At 37.6% G+C, this 16,919-nt stretch overlaps 1 protein-coding gene across 1 annotated transcript in view; it reads left to right on the top strand.

Annotated features, from left to right (window-relative positions):
• Nucleotides 1–16,919, top strand: part of unc5da (unc-5 netrin receptor Da) — a 383,276-nt gene that overhangs the window by 295,674 nt on the left and 70,683 nt on the right. Inside the window, exons 3-4 of the mRNA XM_051677090.1 lie at nucleotides 13,566–13,709; nucleotides 15,092–15,195. Coding sequence (XP_051533050.1) covers nucleotides 13,566–13,709; nucleotides 15,092–15,195 — 248 coding nt within the window. The remainder of the gene's footprint in view (nucleotides 1–13,565; nucleotides 13,710–15,091; nucleotides 15,196–16,919) is intronic.

Here is a 16,919-nt window from a genome sequence, read left to right as displayed (position 1 = left end):
ATCTGTTGCCTTCTGGCCGATGCTTCAGTGCCCTGAGCACCAGAACCGTCAGGCACAGGAACAGTTTTTTCCCTCAGGCTATCCATCTCATGAACAGTTCAATTGCCCCACTGAGCAATAACTATGTGCAATACACAGTTTAGTCTTTCTTATATTTATCCAACACATCCAACCTCTTCTGCCATTTCATTCCTCTGAAAAACAAAACAAAAAAAAAAAAAACATTTGCACTGTACATAACAGATTTGTATTTACACTGTACATAACAGATTGTATTAGATTTGCACTACCCATGTGTGTGTGTATGTATGTGTGTGTCTACATATGTGTATAATTATTTTGTATTTTTTACTTTTGTATTATTATCTATGTCTTGCTGCTGTTTTTGTGTTGTTTTTGTATTGTTGTACACTGGAAGCTCCTGTCACCAAGACAAATTCCTTGTATGTGTAAGCATACTTGGCAATAAAGCTCATTCTGATTCTGATTCAGGCAAAGCTCATGTTTATAACAATAACCTGGGGGAGTAGATTCATTTAATAAATTCATCCGGTTTAAGCCAGGTTTCAGTTAAACAAAACTATGATCTGTAATAATTTCATTTACAATTTGTGCTTTGGTTGAAAGAGATCTAATGTTTAGTAGCCCTACCTTTATATAATGTTTATCTTAAATTTTTTGTTATTTTCAAGTTTTACCTTAATAATTTTTTTTCTAAATGATTTAGTGAGGGGTTTGTGTTTGGTAGTTTGGGGAACAGACACAGTCTCTATGTGTTGTTGTTTATGTGACCTGTGTGACGTCTCAAGGTAGCTAGCAGATGTTCGGATTAGCCAATTTGTCTGCTTCCTGACCTGGGCCCAGTTAGTCAAATACTATCACGATTGAGATTATGAGCCAAATTACTAGAGAGGAAAGCGGCACCTTCCCTGGAGGGAAGGAGTCCGTCTCTCTTTAGCAACTCAGGTCTACCCCAAAAACTCTTCCAGTTGTCTATGAATCCTGTGCTATTCTCCAGAGACCACTCAGACATCCAGCCATTCAGTGACACTAATCTACTATAAACCTCGACCCTGTCAGCATATTTTAGCATGGTGTCCCTTTCCTCATCACTAAAATTATGCACTTTCGAGAAATGTTCATGGAACCAAAAGTCATGAAAATCATCCGGTTCCAATATTATTATTTTTTTTGTTTTTTTGTTTTTGTAATAAGAACTGCATCATTCCAGATTTTACATTAATGATGCCAAACTCCCTTTGTTTTACAGCATTGCATGTTTTGTAACAAATCAAAATGCACAAATTTAAATATTTAGAAGCTAATATTATATTTGAGAGCTATGGTGGAGGGCAAGAATGTGGCTTTAAGCACACTTATAACATAGCGCATGAGTTGTAAGGACTACATTTAGTGTGTTTATCTTTTTCGTAGCTTGATAGCCACTGGTCACCGTCTAGTTTCGTTGTATGGAAAATAGCTATGTGAACATTCTGCAGAACATCTCCTGTTGTGCTACTCAGAAGAAAGAAAGCCATGCGGCTTTGGCACAGCATCATCTTACTGTATGGAGAACTTCCAGTGCTAATGGGTAAACAGGAGATAAGAGAAGACACTTGGAAGACAGCTATAGAAAGAGGGAAAGAGGGACACAGCAAGAGATGGAGGGTGAGATGGTCCTCACCTGCTGCTCGGTGACTGCAAAAGGGATCGTCGTCCAGAGTTCTGCATTAAGATCACAGCTAGCCCACTGCGCTGGATCATCTACTTCCAACAGGGAAAGACAGACAGAAGGCAAGATACATTAAGATTCAGGAAGGACAAAGACAGTAAATGGAAATAGAGGAGAGAGAGAGAGTTTGAAAGAGAAAGAAGGGGAAAAGAAAACACATGTCATGCAAACCCTTAAAGGAATAGTTCACTCATCTATTAATTCTGTCATTATTTACTCTCATGTTGTTCTAAACTTTGATTACATTTTTTTTTATTATTATTATATTAAAAATGAAAGGTGACTGAGGCTGCCATTCTGCCTAAAATCTGCTTTTGTGTTCCAGAGAAGAAAGAATGGGGTTTTAAACAACATGAGAGTGATTAAATAAAGACAGAGATTTTGTTTTTGGGTGAACTATCCCTTTAAGAAACCTCAAGGCCTGATATGTGTAATACATGCTTGAGCGTACAGAAGCAAAAATGAGCTTTAGTTGCAATCCAGGATTATAAACAGTCACTCTTTAGATGCTCCTTAACAGACATGTAAACAAAGGGCTTTGATACAGGATTAGCAGCGGCACTGCCAGTCAAGAAATTATCAGGCACGCTTGCCTGTCTAAAGGGCTTTGAGTTCATGGCCTTCCTAAACAGAGTTATTTTTTTGTGTCAAGTCACACAAATACATTCCTTATGCAGCTCGAAACTTGCATGTGTGTTTGTAGTGCTGACGACTAGTGGCGACCGATATTTCTCAGAGGCCGATAAATCGGACGATATTCTGACTTTTTTCATTGCCGATTTGTTTCTTGAGGGCACCGGAAATTGCCTGCTTGCATGTGAAGTGACTGAGACATGTAAACGACCAGTCACGGTTCGTTTTGCTGTTATGTGCCAATGTGTTACTACAATAATAGATCAGTGTGCAACACAGTCCCATTTAAATGGTCCGTATATATGATCCGAGGCAGATGCGTTTGAACTCAAAATGTTAAAGTGCTCGCCTGTTTAATTCTCCCTCTCTCCCCTCAACAGTTCCCTGTAACTTTTAACTGTCTTGTCTAATGATAAAAAGGCAAATATCAATAAAACTAATATCAAATACCGTCTGCAAATATGCACATATCTCATTTAAACAGATGTAATAAACAAACCTCACAAAACTTGAGCAGACCCAGCATCCTATGGAGCACTTATTTATTTACCTCTAAAGCACACATTCTATCAGCCTCTCCTCAGCAGTTCCCTGTCACTTTTAACTTTCTTTTCTAATGATAAAAGGCAAATATCAATAAAACTTCTATTATATACTGTTTGCAAATATGCAGATGTAATTCACGAACCTCATGAAAATCCAGCGTTTTTTTCCCTTTGAGCACTCATCTAATATCTTTCTCTTAAACGCGTATTCTGTCGCGTAGCCAGAATCAGAACTTTAGGATCAGGTTCAAAAGTTACTGTTATTCACAAATCGTGATGGTCACTCCATGACAATCCAAGCAAGCGAACCAGGCCATTTTAACTGTCAGGAGATCATTGCTCGTGCTGGATCCGCACGAGCACATGAGTGCAACTTCTAAGTAAAAGTGCTTCATGTGTGCTACAAGTAAATGTCTTATTCACTATGCACTGTATGTATGTAACAGGGTTAAAATTGGAAAGGAGGAGGCGGGAACCGGCTGAACAGTCAAAGTAATATTTAATGTAAACTTAAACAAAAAGACACAAAACACAAACGCACACATGGCAGCTGCATGTGGCTCTCTCTCTCTCTCTCGAACTGTCGCACCCGGCTGCCTTTATCCCTCTCCTCAGCTGATTAGCCCGATTTGGGGCCGGGTGTGGCATAGCCACGGCCCTGCCCCACCCTCCTCCTCGTCACACTCCTCCCTCCTTTGCCTCAGGAACCTGGCCTCCTTTCTCGGGGGGGGGGGGCATTGCACTTCTGGCTGCACCTGCCGGCAGGCTTTTCACCACCTCTCTCGAGACCTGGGAGGGAGACAAGGGGAGGGAAAAAGGGGAGAGGGAAAGAGCGAGGCGGAGTGAGAGAGAGGATAGGGAGAAAAAAAATTGCTCGCCGGTTCCCAGACATGCCGTCGCCTGGTCCTCGACCACTCCTCCACCCTCTGGCAGACAACAGCAGCGAGTCCTCTGACCCCTGGAGGATGAAACGCCTCTCCACTTTCTGGCAGCCGGTAGCGAGCCCTTCCGCCCCTGGCAGATGACATTAATTATATTAACATTTTGCTACGTTTACTATTAGCCTGTCAGGCACAAAGCAGGGCATCATTTTGGAACAGGAATGATGTGCTAGAAAGCAAAAACACGTAGCACGCACAAATATTGTGTAAAATAGTCTGTTTTTATTATATAATAGTATGCTTAAGTATTGAAAAGTAAGCTTATTATAATTGTCATTTCTCTTACTTCATCTGCAATTTTGAATGATTATTTTTAATTTTTTATTGTTTATTATTTTTTGTTACAATAAATTTTAGGATTGCCCACTTACATGCAATGCTACCTTAGAATTTGACTAAAATGATGTATCTTTAATGGGTCATGACATGCTATTTTTTTTTTATAATCTTCCCTGGGGTCCACTTATAATGTTAGTAATGTTTTTTTTTTGTTTGTTTGTTTGTTTGTTTTTGCACCAAACAGTCATAATTGAGTCATATATAATAATTTTCCACCCTGTCTCTGGCCCTCTGTCTGAAACGCTCGGTTTTAAGCTGTCTGGCCCTTTAAGATTTAAATGTAAATGCTCACTGTTGTGTTAACATCATGCAGCCCTTCCAATACAGGCATATTTGAAACACAATCCGAAGAAAATGATCACACTCCACACACCATTATTAAACTACAGGGTAAACACATAACGTACACCCAAAACATTTAATCTGAATGAACTGTTTACTCAAGCACAGCATAAACTATCAAACAGTCATGACATATGAAATTCATGAATGAAATTGTTTACTTACGTTTTTTCATCCAATAGTCCAATTTTAACTGCCCCATCTTTCAATAACAGTTCCTTTGCAAAGCTTGAATCATACTGAGGCTACAGTGCATCTGGAAAGTATTCACAGCGCTTCACTTTTTCCACATTTTGTTATGTTACAGCCTTATTCCAAAATGGATTAAATTCATTATTTTCCTCAATATTCTACAGACAATACCCCATAATGACAATGTGAAAGTAGTTTTTTTGAAATCTTTGCAAATGTATTAAAAATAAAAAAAATGAAAAAAATCACATGTACATAAGTATTCACAGCCTTTGCTCAATACTTTGTTGAAGCACCTTTGGCACCAATTACAGCCTCAAGTCTTTTTGAGTATGATGCTACAAGCTTGGCACACCTATTTTTGGGCAGTTTCTCCCATTCTTCTTTGCAGGACCTCTCAAGCTCCATCAGGTTGGATGGGGAGTGTTGGTACACAGCCATTTTCATATCTCTCCAAAGATGTTCAATCGGGTTCAAGTCTGGGCTCTGGCTGGGCCACTCAAGGACATTTACAGAGTTGTCCCAGAGCCACTCCTTTGTTATCTTGGATGTGTTCTTAGGGTCGTTGTCCTGTTGGAAGATGAACCTTTGCCACAGTCTGAGGTCCAGAGTGCTCTGGAGCAGGTTTTCATCAAGGATGTCTCTGTACATTGCTGCATTCATCTTTCCCTCGATCCTGACTAGTCTCCCAGTTCCTGCCGCTGAAAAACATCCCCACAGCATGATGCTGCCACCACCATGCTTCACTGTAGGGATGGTATTGGCCAGGTGATGAGCGGTGCCTGGTTTCCTCCAGACATGATGCTTGCCATTCAGGCCAAAGAGTTCAATCCTTGTTTCTCATGGTCTGAGAGTCCTTCAGGTGCCTTTTGGCAAACTCCAGGCGGTCTGTCATGTGCCTTTTACTGAGGAGTGGCTTCCGTCTGGCCACTCTACCATACAGGCCTGATTGGTGGAGTGCTGCAGAGATGTCATGGCAAAGGCTGTGAATACTTATGTACATGTGATTTTATTTTTCGTTTTTTATTTTTTATAAATTTGCAAAGATTTCAAACAAACTCCTTTCACGTTGTCATTATGCTGTATTGTTTGTAGAATTGTGATGAAAATAATGAATTTAATCAATTTTGCAATAAGGCTGTAACATAACAAAATGTAGAAAAAGTGAAGCACTGTGAATACTTTCCGGATGCACTGTATTTCACAGGCAATCCATGCTTAAATCTTCTGAGTGCTCAAACGTAATATAACACACTGTGATGTTGGGTGTTTCAACCAGCTTCAACAGGCCAAAGCAGAGACGCTGGTCTTCACATTTCACATCTTCCGTGTTTGTATACACACAGGACTGCTTGTGTTTCTCCCAGTCAGTGCTATCAGCAGAATTAGATGTGTTTTTAAAAGTTGCGCTTGTACCACTCTTAAAACGTGGCACACATTGCTGGAAACGCATCAAAATGATCAAAGATGTTTACATGTTTACAAAAGACCAACAATTAAAAATAACACATAGGTGCAAAAACGGTCCAGGATGACTTCCAAACAGCACAACAGCAAGACAGCGTAGCTGAATGAAACACAATGGGGGATCCTTTTTAGAGTTACTTGACATTGTGTCTTTTAAAAGTGGCGCGAGATGTATGATAACAGTCAAAGCTGTTCTTCTAGTGCACGTTTATGTAGAAAAATATTTTAATCCAGAAAGGCACATCAAGATGTCCTGTCCACTTATAGATGAATCTCCAATGACAGGCCCATCTCTTCCTCTCCATATGTGTGACTGTCTGAGCACCAGTGGGTGGGGACTAGGGTGCAATGACAGAAAAATAGGTGTTGATGTCTTGCTGAAGAGGCCGTCATATGCAGATGTATTTGGTCCTTGTGACCGAATTACAAATGAGCAATTTTTGCACCTTTAAATAAATACTCTTTTTCTATTAAGGAGAAACTTTTCAGTTCTGAAACTTACATTATGTTTTTATAGTATAATGACCTCTTATATGTCAAAAGATCAAGGAAAATTTGATTCCTCATGTCATGACCCCTTTAAAGTAATAGTTTACCCAAAAATGAAAATTCTGTCATATTTTACTTACCCTCATTTTGTTAAGAGCTAAAACCTATGTGATGAGCTAAAAACTACGTGATGAGCTTCTCTAATAGCACTCATGTATGTGCAAAAGACATCAAGACTTTACTCAAAAATGACAAACATTTTAGGTTTTGTCTCACGAAAACCAACTGATGCCTTCAGAAGAATTTAAAATGATTCATGAGTCACATGGACTTCTTTTATGACCTTTTTTGTTTTCTTTAACTGTCATTTTATTTAAAAGATGGACTGGGATATTTAATTAAATTGTTCTTTTTGTGTTCCACATTACAAAGAATATCATATGAGTTTAGAATGACATGATGGCGAGTACATTTTAATTTTAGGGTGTACTATTCCTTTAAGAGGCAGCATAATTAAGTTTGGAGATGTCAGATGTGTTCTTACCTCTATGATGCCTTAAAATGCTGTTTACATTGGCAGCTCACAAGGTTGTGGAACAGAGCAACAGTGTTACTATTGTGAGTCCCAGATTCAGTTCCCAAGAAGACAAGAGCCTGCTTGGACAGTAGAGGAGGAATACAGAGGGAGGGGGTGGAAGAGGAATACAAGAGCTCTAAATATTAGAAGGGAATTAGAGGATAAAGAAAAGAAAATTATGAGGAAAAGCTCTTAAGCTCTCAAGGACAAATACGAAGTTATAACTGTCCGACTCACAAACATGGTTTTATTGATTCAGTTGAAACTGATTCACAAAGCATTTGAAATCTATCTGTCTGTCTGTCTGTCTGTCTGTCTGTGCGTCTGTGCGTCTGTCCGTCTGTCCAATTATACGCATCCATCCATCCAATTATACGCATTCATGCGTCCAAGATTATACAGGATCAGATGGACATGTTTAAAAAAAAAGAAAGGGGAAAAAAACTCCATGATAATTTATCATAGAGGATTGATACCTCTTTGATGTTGATTTTGACATTGATGTTGCCCAAACTTGACTGCATGTCAAACATAAAGTTTCTAATATTGCATACACAAATCAAATAAGACATTCTCAATGATGCATGTAATCATGAGTGATCAAAATTTTGCTTAACCACTGCAGGATGAGAAAGAGCTCTGTTCCTGTTGGGCGCTCAGACATTTTTGCAGCTGATATTTGGCACACAGCTTGGCTGAAGTTCAGGAATACAAGATTTGCATGTGTGTTTGTGTGTGTGGTTTGGTTGGTTTTATTTTTTTAGGTTACAAACTGGCATTTACAAGGGTATTATGCTATAAATGTGGTTTATGAGGACATTTCTAGTGTCCCCATAATTCAAATCGCTTAAACATACTAAATGATATATTTTTTTTTTTTCTGAAAATGTAAAAATGCAGAATGTTTTCTGTGAGCTTTAGGTTTAGGGGTAAGGTTAGGTGATATTAGGTTGGGGAGATCATTATGTCCATGGAGAGTCCTCATAAGGATAGCCGCACCAACGTGTGTGTGTGTGGTGTATCTGAGTGTTTACATACCAAATAATAACCAAAATTATCAGATGAAGCCAAGTGCGTATTAGAGCTAGAGAGGATTTTGGAAACACTATAGATGTGTATCTGGGCTTCATAGCTAATCCATGGCCTCAAGGTCTTTGGTAACCATGAGACGATTTCACATTTGGTTTGTTTGTGAAGGATTTCTGTCCTTCTAGTCTAATGGATGCATCAGAAACAATGGGTTTACTATCACATATGCCAGTGCCTATGTGCTGCCTATAAGTCCACACACAACACTGGCACCCACTGTAACACCCTCCATATGCCACACATTCATAATCATAAGTCATGCTGTACTGTTTTCTACTTTCCATTGCTTGTACACACACTCTGTCTCTGTCCAGGGCCTGAAACATTGATTTATATGGTTTATTTAAAGACAACAGTGCCTCCAGTGAAACAGTTTGTTTGTCCAAGCAGTCATTCTCAAGCTTGTTGTCATTTAGTTCAAAACTCGGCTCGGGCATCTCGATTCCTCTGAGCATCCACAAACGATTCTAAACTGTAAGGTTCCACTTTCTTGACAGACTCCCCAGTGTTTTTTATTTTAAGTCAACCCAACAGAAGTTTTCCATTTCTGAAGTGTGAGGTTTATTTCCGTCATCATTTATTAATCAAGTTTCAGTGGAATTTCAGGGAAAGTGTGATATTTTTAACTTATCTTCGGTGCTCGGATGCTGTGATTGCTTAGTACAGTATGTTCTCTCTTGCTGCTTCAGAGCAAATGCCATGGAAGTTTAACTTCCTGTAATGTCAAACCTTGCTTCCTGTGATGTCAGACAAATATTTATGGTTTTCTAAATGTGGAAAGATGACTCTTCAGGTCAAGTAGGTCAAATAAAATTGGAAAAATCTTTCCATTAGCATTCCTATTTATCTCCATGGCAGTTGCTCGTCTAGCACATGGCTCCCCTGGAAGTTTGCGACCTGCATAATGCCCTTTTTGGTCATACTTATTTCCAGCAGACAGTCTTTTTTGAGGCAGTCAGCTGAGAAATAAAGTCCTTTTCACATTTTTATGAGACCTTCAAAAATAATTGGTCACTGGCAAAACATCTACTTAAATATAATGAAATATTTGTGATTTATATATTTGATTTTGGTGCTTTTGTCAAAATACAAGGCTACTTTTGAATAGCCATGAATGGAGAAAGATACTTTTGTTAAAATACTCTTGGCAGAACTCAGTTCAGATACTGAGACAGAAGCAGAGATCTTCAATATATACTATATTCGTTTGATATGCCTTTATACAAGTGTTTTCCACTATGCTCAGTAGCTAAGCATGTTATCTCTACAGGTTATATAGAGGTCTAATTTCACTCTTTGTTGTGTTACCCACAGGACCTTTCAGTAGCCATTGCAGACTATATATTCTGCAAAGTCACATTAGCCTGTGAATATACAGTACTCGATCAAAACAGTCAGCAGAGGGAATTTTAGTGGTTATATTCAGCAGGAATTTGGAGTAGGTGTGCTATACTGAGGGCGCCTGCTGCTATCTTTTTACCTCCGGCATAGGAAGCTCAGTTATGTTCTATCAGTTCTGTTCTGTTCCCTACAGGCCTGTTTGAAAGATAATCATTTAGATTTAAAGGATTATAGATGCTTTGAGTCCTGACCTGACTCAAGTCTCCCTTTATTTAGTAATACCCTTTTCATTTAAAATATTCTCCCTCTCTCTCTCTCTCTCTCTCTCTCTCTTTGAGTCACTCTAGAGATCAGAGCTCATCTCACAGCAAAGCAAAATTCTCAGACTGAGCAATTTCGAATAGATTTTCCATTGCTTACCTTAATATCATTAAAGATGAGTCTCATTTTCTCTTGGTAGAGCAAATACACCCACAGAGACCCACATGAAAGCTCACATTAATGCTGCTGTGTGCGGCAGAGTTTCATAGTCATAATTCTGCCTCCACTCACCCTTAACGTATTGTAATTGTGTCTCTAATTCACAGAACAGTTTCATTTAAAACTGTTTTCACTATTCTAAGCATTAACTCACACTGCATTGTGCATCTTAGTGTTGGGGAGTACCTACTTAAAAGTTACAATGCTACTAACAAAATTTTTAGTAACGTGAAAAATAGCTCAGGTGTTTTCAAATCAGTATAGTTTTTCCATTAATGAGCCAACATTATCATACAGGGAATCGATATGTCGCTTCTGAAAGTTATTGTACCCTGAAATCAACCCTATTCAGCCAAATTACTGACAAGCGACATCCCCCATAAGATATTTTTGTATTAATTCAAGTGTGAACACATTTCCCTTTAGCGCTACTGATAGCATGTTGTGTGAGCAACATCAAAGTCACGGGTTCTGGTTCCGTGGGAACCAGGATGTAATCGCGTTCACATAAACAGTGGTTAGCATGATTCAGAGGTTGCATTTCCACTTAAAAATTAAATTTTTACTCCACTAAGGGTTAGGTTTAGGGTTGGGGTTTGGGTTAGGCGGTAGAGTTAAAAATATGGATTTATTTTTACTGTATTACATAATTTAGGACTAAAACATTTATTGATTTTGATGCCACTCTTTGGACATTTCACATGTTAACTGGAGCTTACATGTGCACAGGTGTTCAACAACACTTTCAGCTTTGGAGATTCTAATTTTGGGAAGCACAGACCTATTTCAGCAGCAAAGCTTCCAGCCTGCTGTTGCTGAATTCACAGTGTAATCAGTGTAACCAAGCTACATTTTCCAATGAGCAGCAGTGTATCGTGAAAAAAAAAAAAGCTACATCCCTGGTTTTAGGTAACAATATATATTGAATGTGCAGCTTTGCAATCAAGCAAAATAAGACTAAAATGTCCATTCTTTCTCTCTTTTATGCTTTGGGAAGTCCCAATTATTTTAGTGATTTATTTAACCCACCTAAGGTCTTCCATCATTTTTTACTGGAATCACTTTTGTGATTCGTGATTGGATTTAATAAAAATGGCTTCCTGAGTGGTACAAGACTTGGTAACTTTTCCTCCACTTGCCATCTGAACATTAAAAAAAATTAATAAATAAAAAAAAAATAAATAAATGTGGGTATGATTTAAGTCATGATAAGTCTTAAGTGGACGTAAAAAAATAAATAAAAAAAAGCCACCTTTTGTCTTTGTGGTCAAAATTGACCAACCATTAACAATGAATGGGAAAGACCATAACAGAGCATTTTTTCTACCTGCCAAATACAATCAATAAACCAGCTACAATGCAAAAAAAAAAAAAAACAACATACACACACACACACACACACACACACACACACACAGAAATAAATGTGTGAGACTAACACAGCCAGAAGGGAGAACACAGAATGCACACACTCATGCACACACACACACAGAGAACAAGGATCAAAGAACACATTTTGAGTGACCCCAATGTACAAAAGTATACCTTTTCAACTGTGGGAAGGTTTACGCTTGGATGCAGGTGCCTCACCTTCTAGAAAAAGCACTGCATGTTTCTGTTATGACAAACAAAGACATTTTCCCAGCTCTAAGTTATAAATATGGCCACATCGTGCCTTGCTCACAGTTCTTTCTGTAGCAGCACCATGGTGAAACGCTTGACTGTTCAGGAGAACCTGCAGCTATCTACTGGCTATTATTGTCACAACGTGATTTTCAAGTTGTTTATATATATACATTTTTATATCTAAATATTATTTATAATATATGTCACATTCAACTTGTAGAAGTATAGGTTTTTTACTGTACTAAAGTTTAATAAATTTGCTTATTTGCATATGCAAATTAATGGTACAATTGAGAAATGTACCATAGATGCAACATCGACTGACTGAATCATTTCTGTACAGATGGCAGGGCGTACTGCCTGTATCTTTTGTAGCAAAATGCAAAGTAAAATTATTAATAGAACATTTATTTTAATACATATTTATTAATTTAATAATATTAGAATATTAAATTAAATACTGTTGTTCACTGTGTTTCACTGTGTTACTTTTGGTAGTAGCTTGTACTGTAGCTAACTACTTTTTAAAAAGGGTGGCTTAATTTTGGATGAACTACTTTCAATTATGAGTTGCTTGTAACTTAACAAGCTACGCTTTCAAAGTTGATCCCCAACACTTGTGTATCTTGACTCTACACTCACCGTTAGGGGAAATATTTCCTTAGCTTTGCCATGGCTCGTATATTTTGTTGCATTTTGAAGAGCATTCCAGGCATCGCCTGTGAGAATATAATCCACCACCTCAACTGTCGCCTGCATAATTTACTGTTTGGTCGGCACGACAACAGCACAGATATTAGGCTTATGACAGGAGGAATGCATTATAGAGCAGTTTTGGAAGAGAGCAGCCTGGTTTGAGATGAGCTCGGGAAATGCTTATGAAAACTCACTTAAACTGTCTATAGGCATTATTCTTTAATAATTCCCACACTCTTTCTCTCTGACTCACAAGACAAAGACACAACGTCTAAATTGTTTAATCTATACTTACCTGGTCGCAGTTCACACAAAAGTATATAAAAACCTCAAGGATTTAGTACATTTAATAAGCCTTGGTGATAAATGCCCACTTAATAGTTTAATGAAATAGCTGTGACAGCTGTTTACACAAACTAGTCCCAATTGATCTTGTATCAAATAGAAATTAAAAATATATATATTCTTGAACATTACGATAAATGTTAAGTAAAAGCAGGGCTGTTTATTTAGAGCACTAACCCTTTGAGAGAATACAGCTTAACTGGCTTTTTATTTTAGTGTCTGCTGTTTGTTTAACTTCATTTAGAGAAACTTTAGCCATTATAAAATGTGGATCACTTTAGCATTCTCAATTATAATGACCACACACCCCATAAAATTAGGGCTGTCAGGACTTTATGAGCCCCTGCATACCAGTGGAGTTTAAGTCGGGACTGCATTTGTCCCGATGATTAGTCCTAGCTTTAGTTTGATAGCTACATACAAATGTTAAAAGTAGATTTCAATACCCATCATGAAAGTTAAAGTTTAGGTTTGACTTGTAGTTTGTCTGTTTTCAAAGATCAGACTTATCTAAGCCATTTGAAAAAAAAAAAAAAAAAAAAAAAAAAAAAACGTGTTTCTTTAATCTCTGTTCTGTTTTTTGCAAACTTGTGATTTAAAACAAAAACTTTGACCTTAATCACACCAGGCTGGATTCAAAATGCATTGCCCACCACATAGCCACCAGGCCATTTTTAACATGGTCATCTGGTAACCCTATTCTCAATCCTTCTCTTTTACTTTCCATGCAGGGCTGAAGATCCGTGAAGTGATGATAAATGTATCCAGACAGCAGGTGGAGGACTTCCATGGACCAGAGGACTACTGGTGTCTGTGTGTGGCCTGGAGTCATCTGGGCACCTCCAAGAGTCGCAAAGCCACTGTCCGAATCGCATGTCAGTATCTCAAAAGCTTGTTTCTTTAAACAAAATTATTTCTTTTCACTTTTTAATTCTCATAAATGCCTGATTTCTATAATACTTATATGAGATAGCTAGTTTGAAGGTGATGTGTGTAATTTCTGTGCATGAAATGGCACAAACAATATAATTACTTTTTCCCAAACAGTCCTCTTGACTACCAGTCTTTGGACATACAGGTAGTAAGGGTTGGAAGGGTTACTTTTGAAATGTATTCCACTACAGATTACAGAATACATGCTGTAAAATGTAATTTGTAACATATTCCGTTAGATTACTCAAGGTCAGTAACATATTCTAAATACTTTGGATTACTTCTTCAGCACTGGTAGATTTTTTTCACTTGTTTTGACTGTAAAAACTCTGCCAGTACAGTAAGACAAAATACACATGTTAAAAATACATTCTCTGAAAAACCTAAATATCTTATACAGTGTTGTTTCTAAAACAAGACAAACCTAACTGATATTGTTTTAAGGATTTTTAGATATTTCTACAGGAAAATATACAAAAATTATTATCAAGAATACGATTTTTGCCCTAATATCAAAGGTCTTACTAGAAAAAAAGGAATTATGATCCAATTATGATTTTTTATTGATAAAAAAATATGATCATGCTTGGTAACATGTGCTTGCAAAATGGCTAGAAATAGCATTTTAGCTTAGCGTAAAGCTGACAATTTACACAAGGGTTATTTCTATTTCTTCTGCTCCAAACTTACTTCAAACGTATGAATGTAACACATCATAAGAAAGTGTTTCACCGCTGTTCAAATGCTCTTTGGATCGCATCATTTATATGTATAAATATTTTCCATCTGAAAGGACTAAATATTAAATGAAACAAATGACAATAAAATGCAAAGTAATCTCTTCAGTAATAAAAATACTATTTGAATGTAACTGTATTCTAATTACCAATGATTTTAATTGTAACTGTAGTGGAATAAAGTTACTTATATTTTGTATTTAAAATATGTAATCCCGTTACATGTATTCCGTTACTCCCCAACCCTGAAGGTAGTTCCACCCCAAATCACGCTACTGGTTGAGTTAGAAGCTGATATGCTGGGGGGCAAAGAGCCCATTAAGCTTGTATATTTGAAGTATTTTAACATTGGGGGGAAAAAAATTACATGCATCACCTTTAAATGTGTTTCAAACAGACTCTACATGAGTTTCAGACCTACATTCATCATAAAATCAGGCTTTCAAATCAGTCCACCTTTGCCTTCTTTGGCAGGCTTTTAAATGGTCTTCTTATTTTTCAAGGAAAGTTGTCAACTAAAATGCTTCCTTTTCACTTAAAATGCAGTAGCTACCTGTTACCAATGATATACATGTTCTCATAAATAGACCTGAGGAAGAATTTCGAACAGGAGCCGCAAGGGTTGGAGGTGCCAATTAACGGCATGATTGTTCTCCACTGCCGCCCACCAGAGGGAGTGCCTGCAGCAGATGTGAGTAGATTTTTCACAGCGCCCTCTATCTGCTTGGATGTATAATGATTTATTCTGTTGTAAATAAAATTTCCCAACGAAAACAGGAGAAATCAATCAGTTGATGTTTATATTAAATGTACAAGACACTTTTTTTTTTACTTTCATGCCTCACCTGTCTAGCCCTTTAGGCAGTTGATAAGTACACTTCCCACATATTAGGGATGAGTTGGGTTGCATTTACAAGAGTGTACTGGTGTGTGCATTATCATTACCATGTGCATGGTTCTGGAACAGTGATATATTCAAAGTGCATTTCTATTCTTGCTGCAGGATCTGCTCTTCATTTACATTTTTCTGTTGTCTTTGAGGGGCTTTTTAGCAAATACCTTCTCATAGCATTAGCCAAGTGTGTCTTCTGGGTTTTGAGTCTGTTTGTAAGGACTGTCTCCTTTCTGTCTGTCATTTTTTTTCCATTGATGAAACTGTCCCCAAAAGTGAGCTAAATTTAACCAACTTGCTTTGAGGAAATCCAGGAACGTCCTTAATAGGAAAATCAATTAATTAATAAAGATTTTTTATTTTTATTTTTTTAAGCAAAATGTTTTATTTTAGGGGTAGGGGTAGAGTGTATGGTTATTATATAGTTATTTAGCTTTATATAAAAACAATAGAAGTCTATGGTATTGTAAGTTCCCATTTAGACATATAAAAAAACTGTTTTTTCTACATTGTGGGGAGAAAATGCAAAGTATAACAATAATAGAAGTCAACTGAAAGTACACACCAAAATAGGAATACAAATATGTGTGTGTCTTTGCTGTATGTGTGTATCAGAACAAGAACTGCATACCTTACTTTTCAGATCCAATGAGAAATAAAAGAGTTAGCTCAAATGGACAGATTGTGTTAGGACTCTTCTCTTCCACATGCTGGGTCACTCGCCTTTTCTTATATATGCATGAATGCCAGTGCAGATAAGAGCGCACACTTTGAATAATGCAGACCGAATCTCTTCCTACCCCTCTGAACTACTGTCCTCTGTCCCATTGAAGCTCATTCTCTTGGGAATGGGGCTGCAATATGAACTATAATCCCTATTTCTGTTGTATTTTTTCTGTAGGAATGTGCTTTGCAGGAAATGATAAGAAATTCTGTAAGCTTTAAGAAATAATCCAAAAACTAGTTTTCAGGTTCATCTCAGTCACTCCAAGTGCATAATATTGAGCCTCCTACAGAGTTTTGTGACAAGCTTAGAAGAAATCAAACTGGCAATTGCTTCACATAAACCCAGTGTCATTATTATTATCCTCCGCTTTCTAGTGAGATGATAAGTGATACCACTGTGCGTGCCTCTTAGAGGAAAGACAGAAAAGGCTGCTGACAGATTCCTTGTTTTTTTGTTTTTGTGTTTCTTATGCTCCGTATTCTTTATAGTTGTTTCAGAACAAGCAATGCTTAAACTAGGCCAATATGAGCATATTCAACATCAGCTAAAAAGAAAAGAAAAAGAAAAAAGTAAACACATATCATCTCATGCCATCCATCACATTGGAAAACAAGCCAAAATGCCTGTATGGTGGGCTGCTGCCTGCGATCTGCAGGGAAGTAGCCATGCACCACCACCACTATAATCAATAGTTACTAGAGCCAACATGGTGCTTCTGTCGAAAAGGATAGCCATTGTGTTGAAGCAGAGTGAGCCAGGCTAAGGCAGTTTTTGAGACAGAGCCAAGATCCAGGTT

The sequence above is a fragment of the Myxocyprinus asiaticus genome, chromosome 38 (assembly GCF_019703515.2).
Source record: "Myxocyprinus asiaticus isolate MX2 ecotype Aquarium Trade chromosome 38, UBuf_Myxa_2, whole genome shotgun sequence".
Lineage (NCBI taxonomy): Eukaryota > Metazoa > Chordata > Actinopteri > Cypriniformes > Catostomidae > Myxocyprinus > Myxocyprinus asiaticus.
Note: the sequence above shows the minus strand (reverse complement) of the source record. Positions and strands in the feature narration are given on the sequence as shown.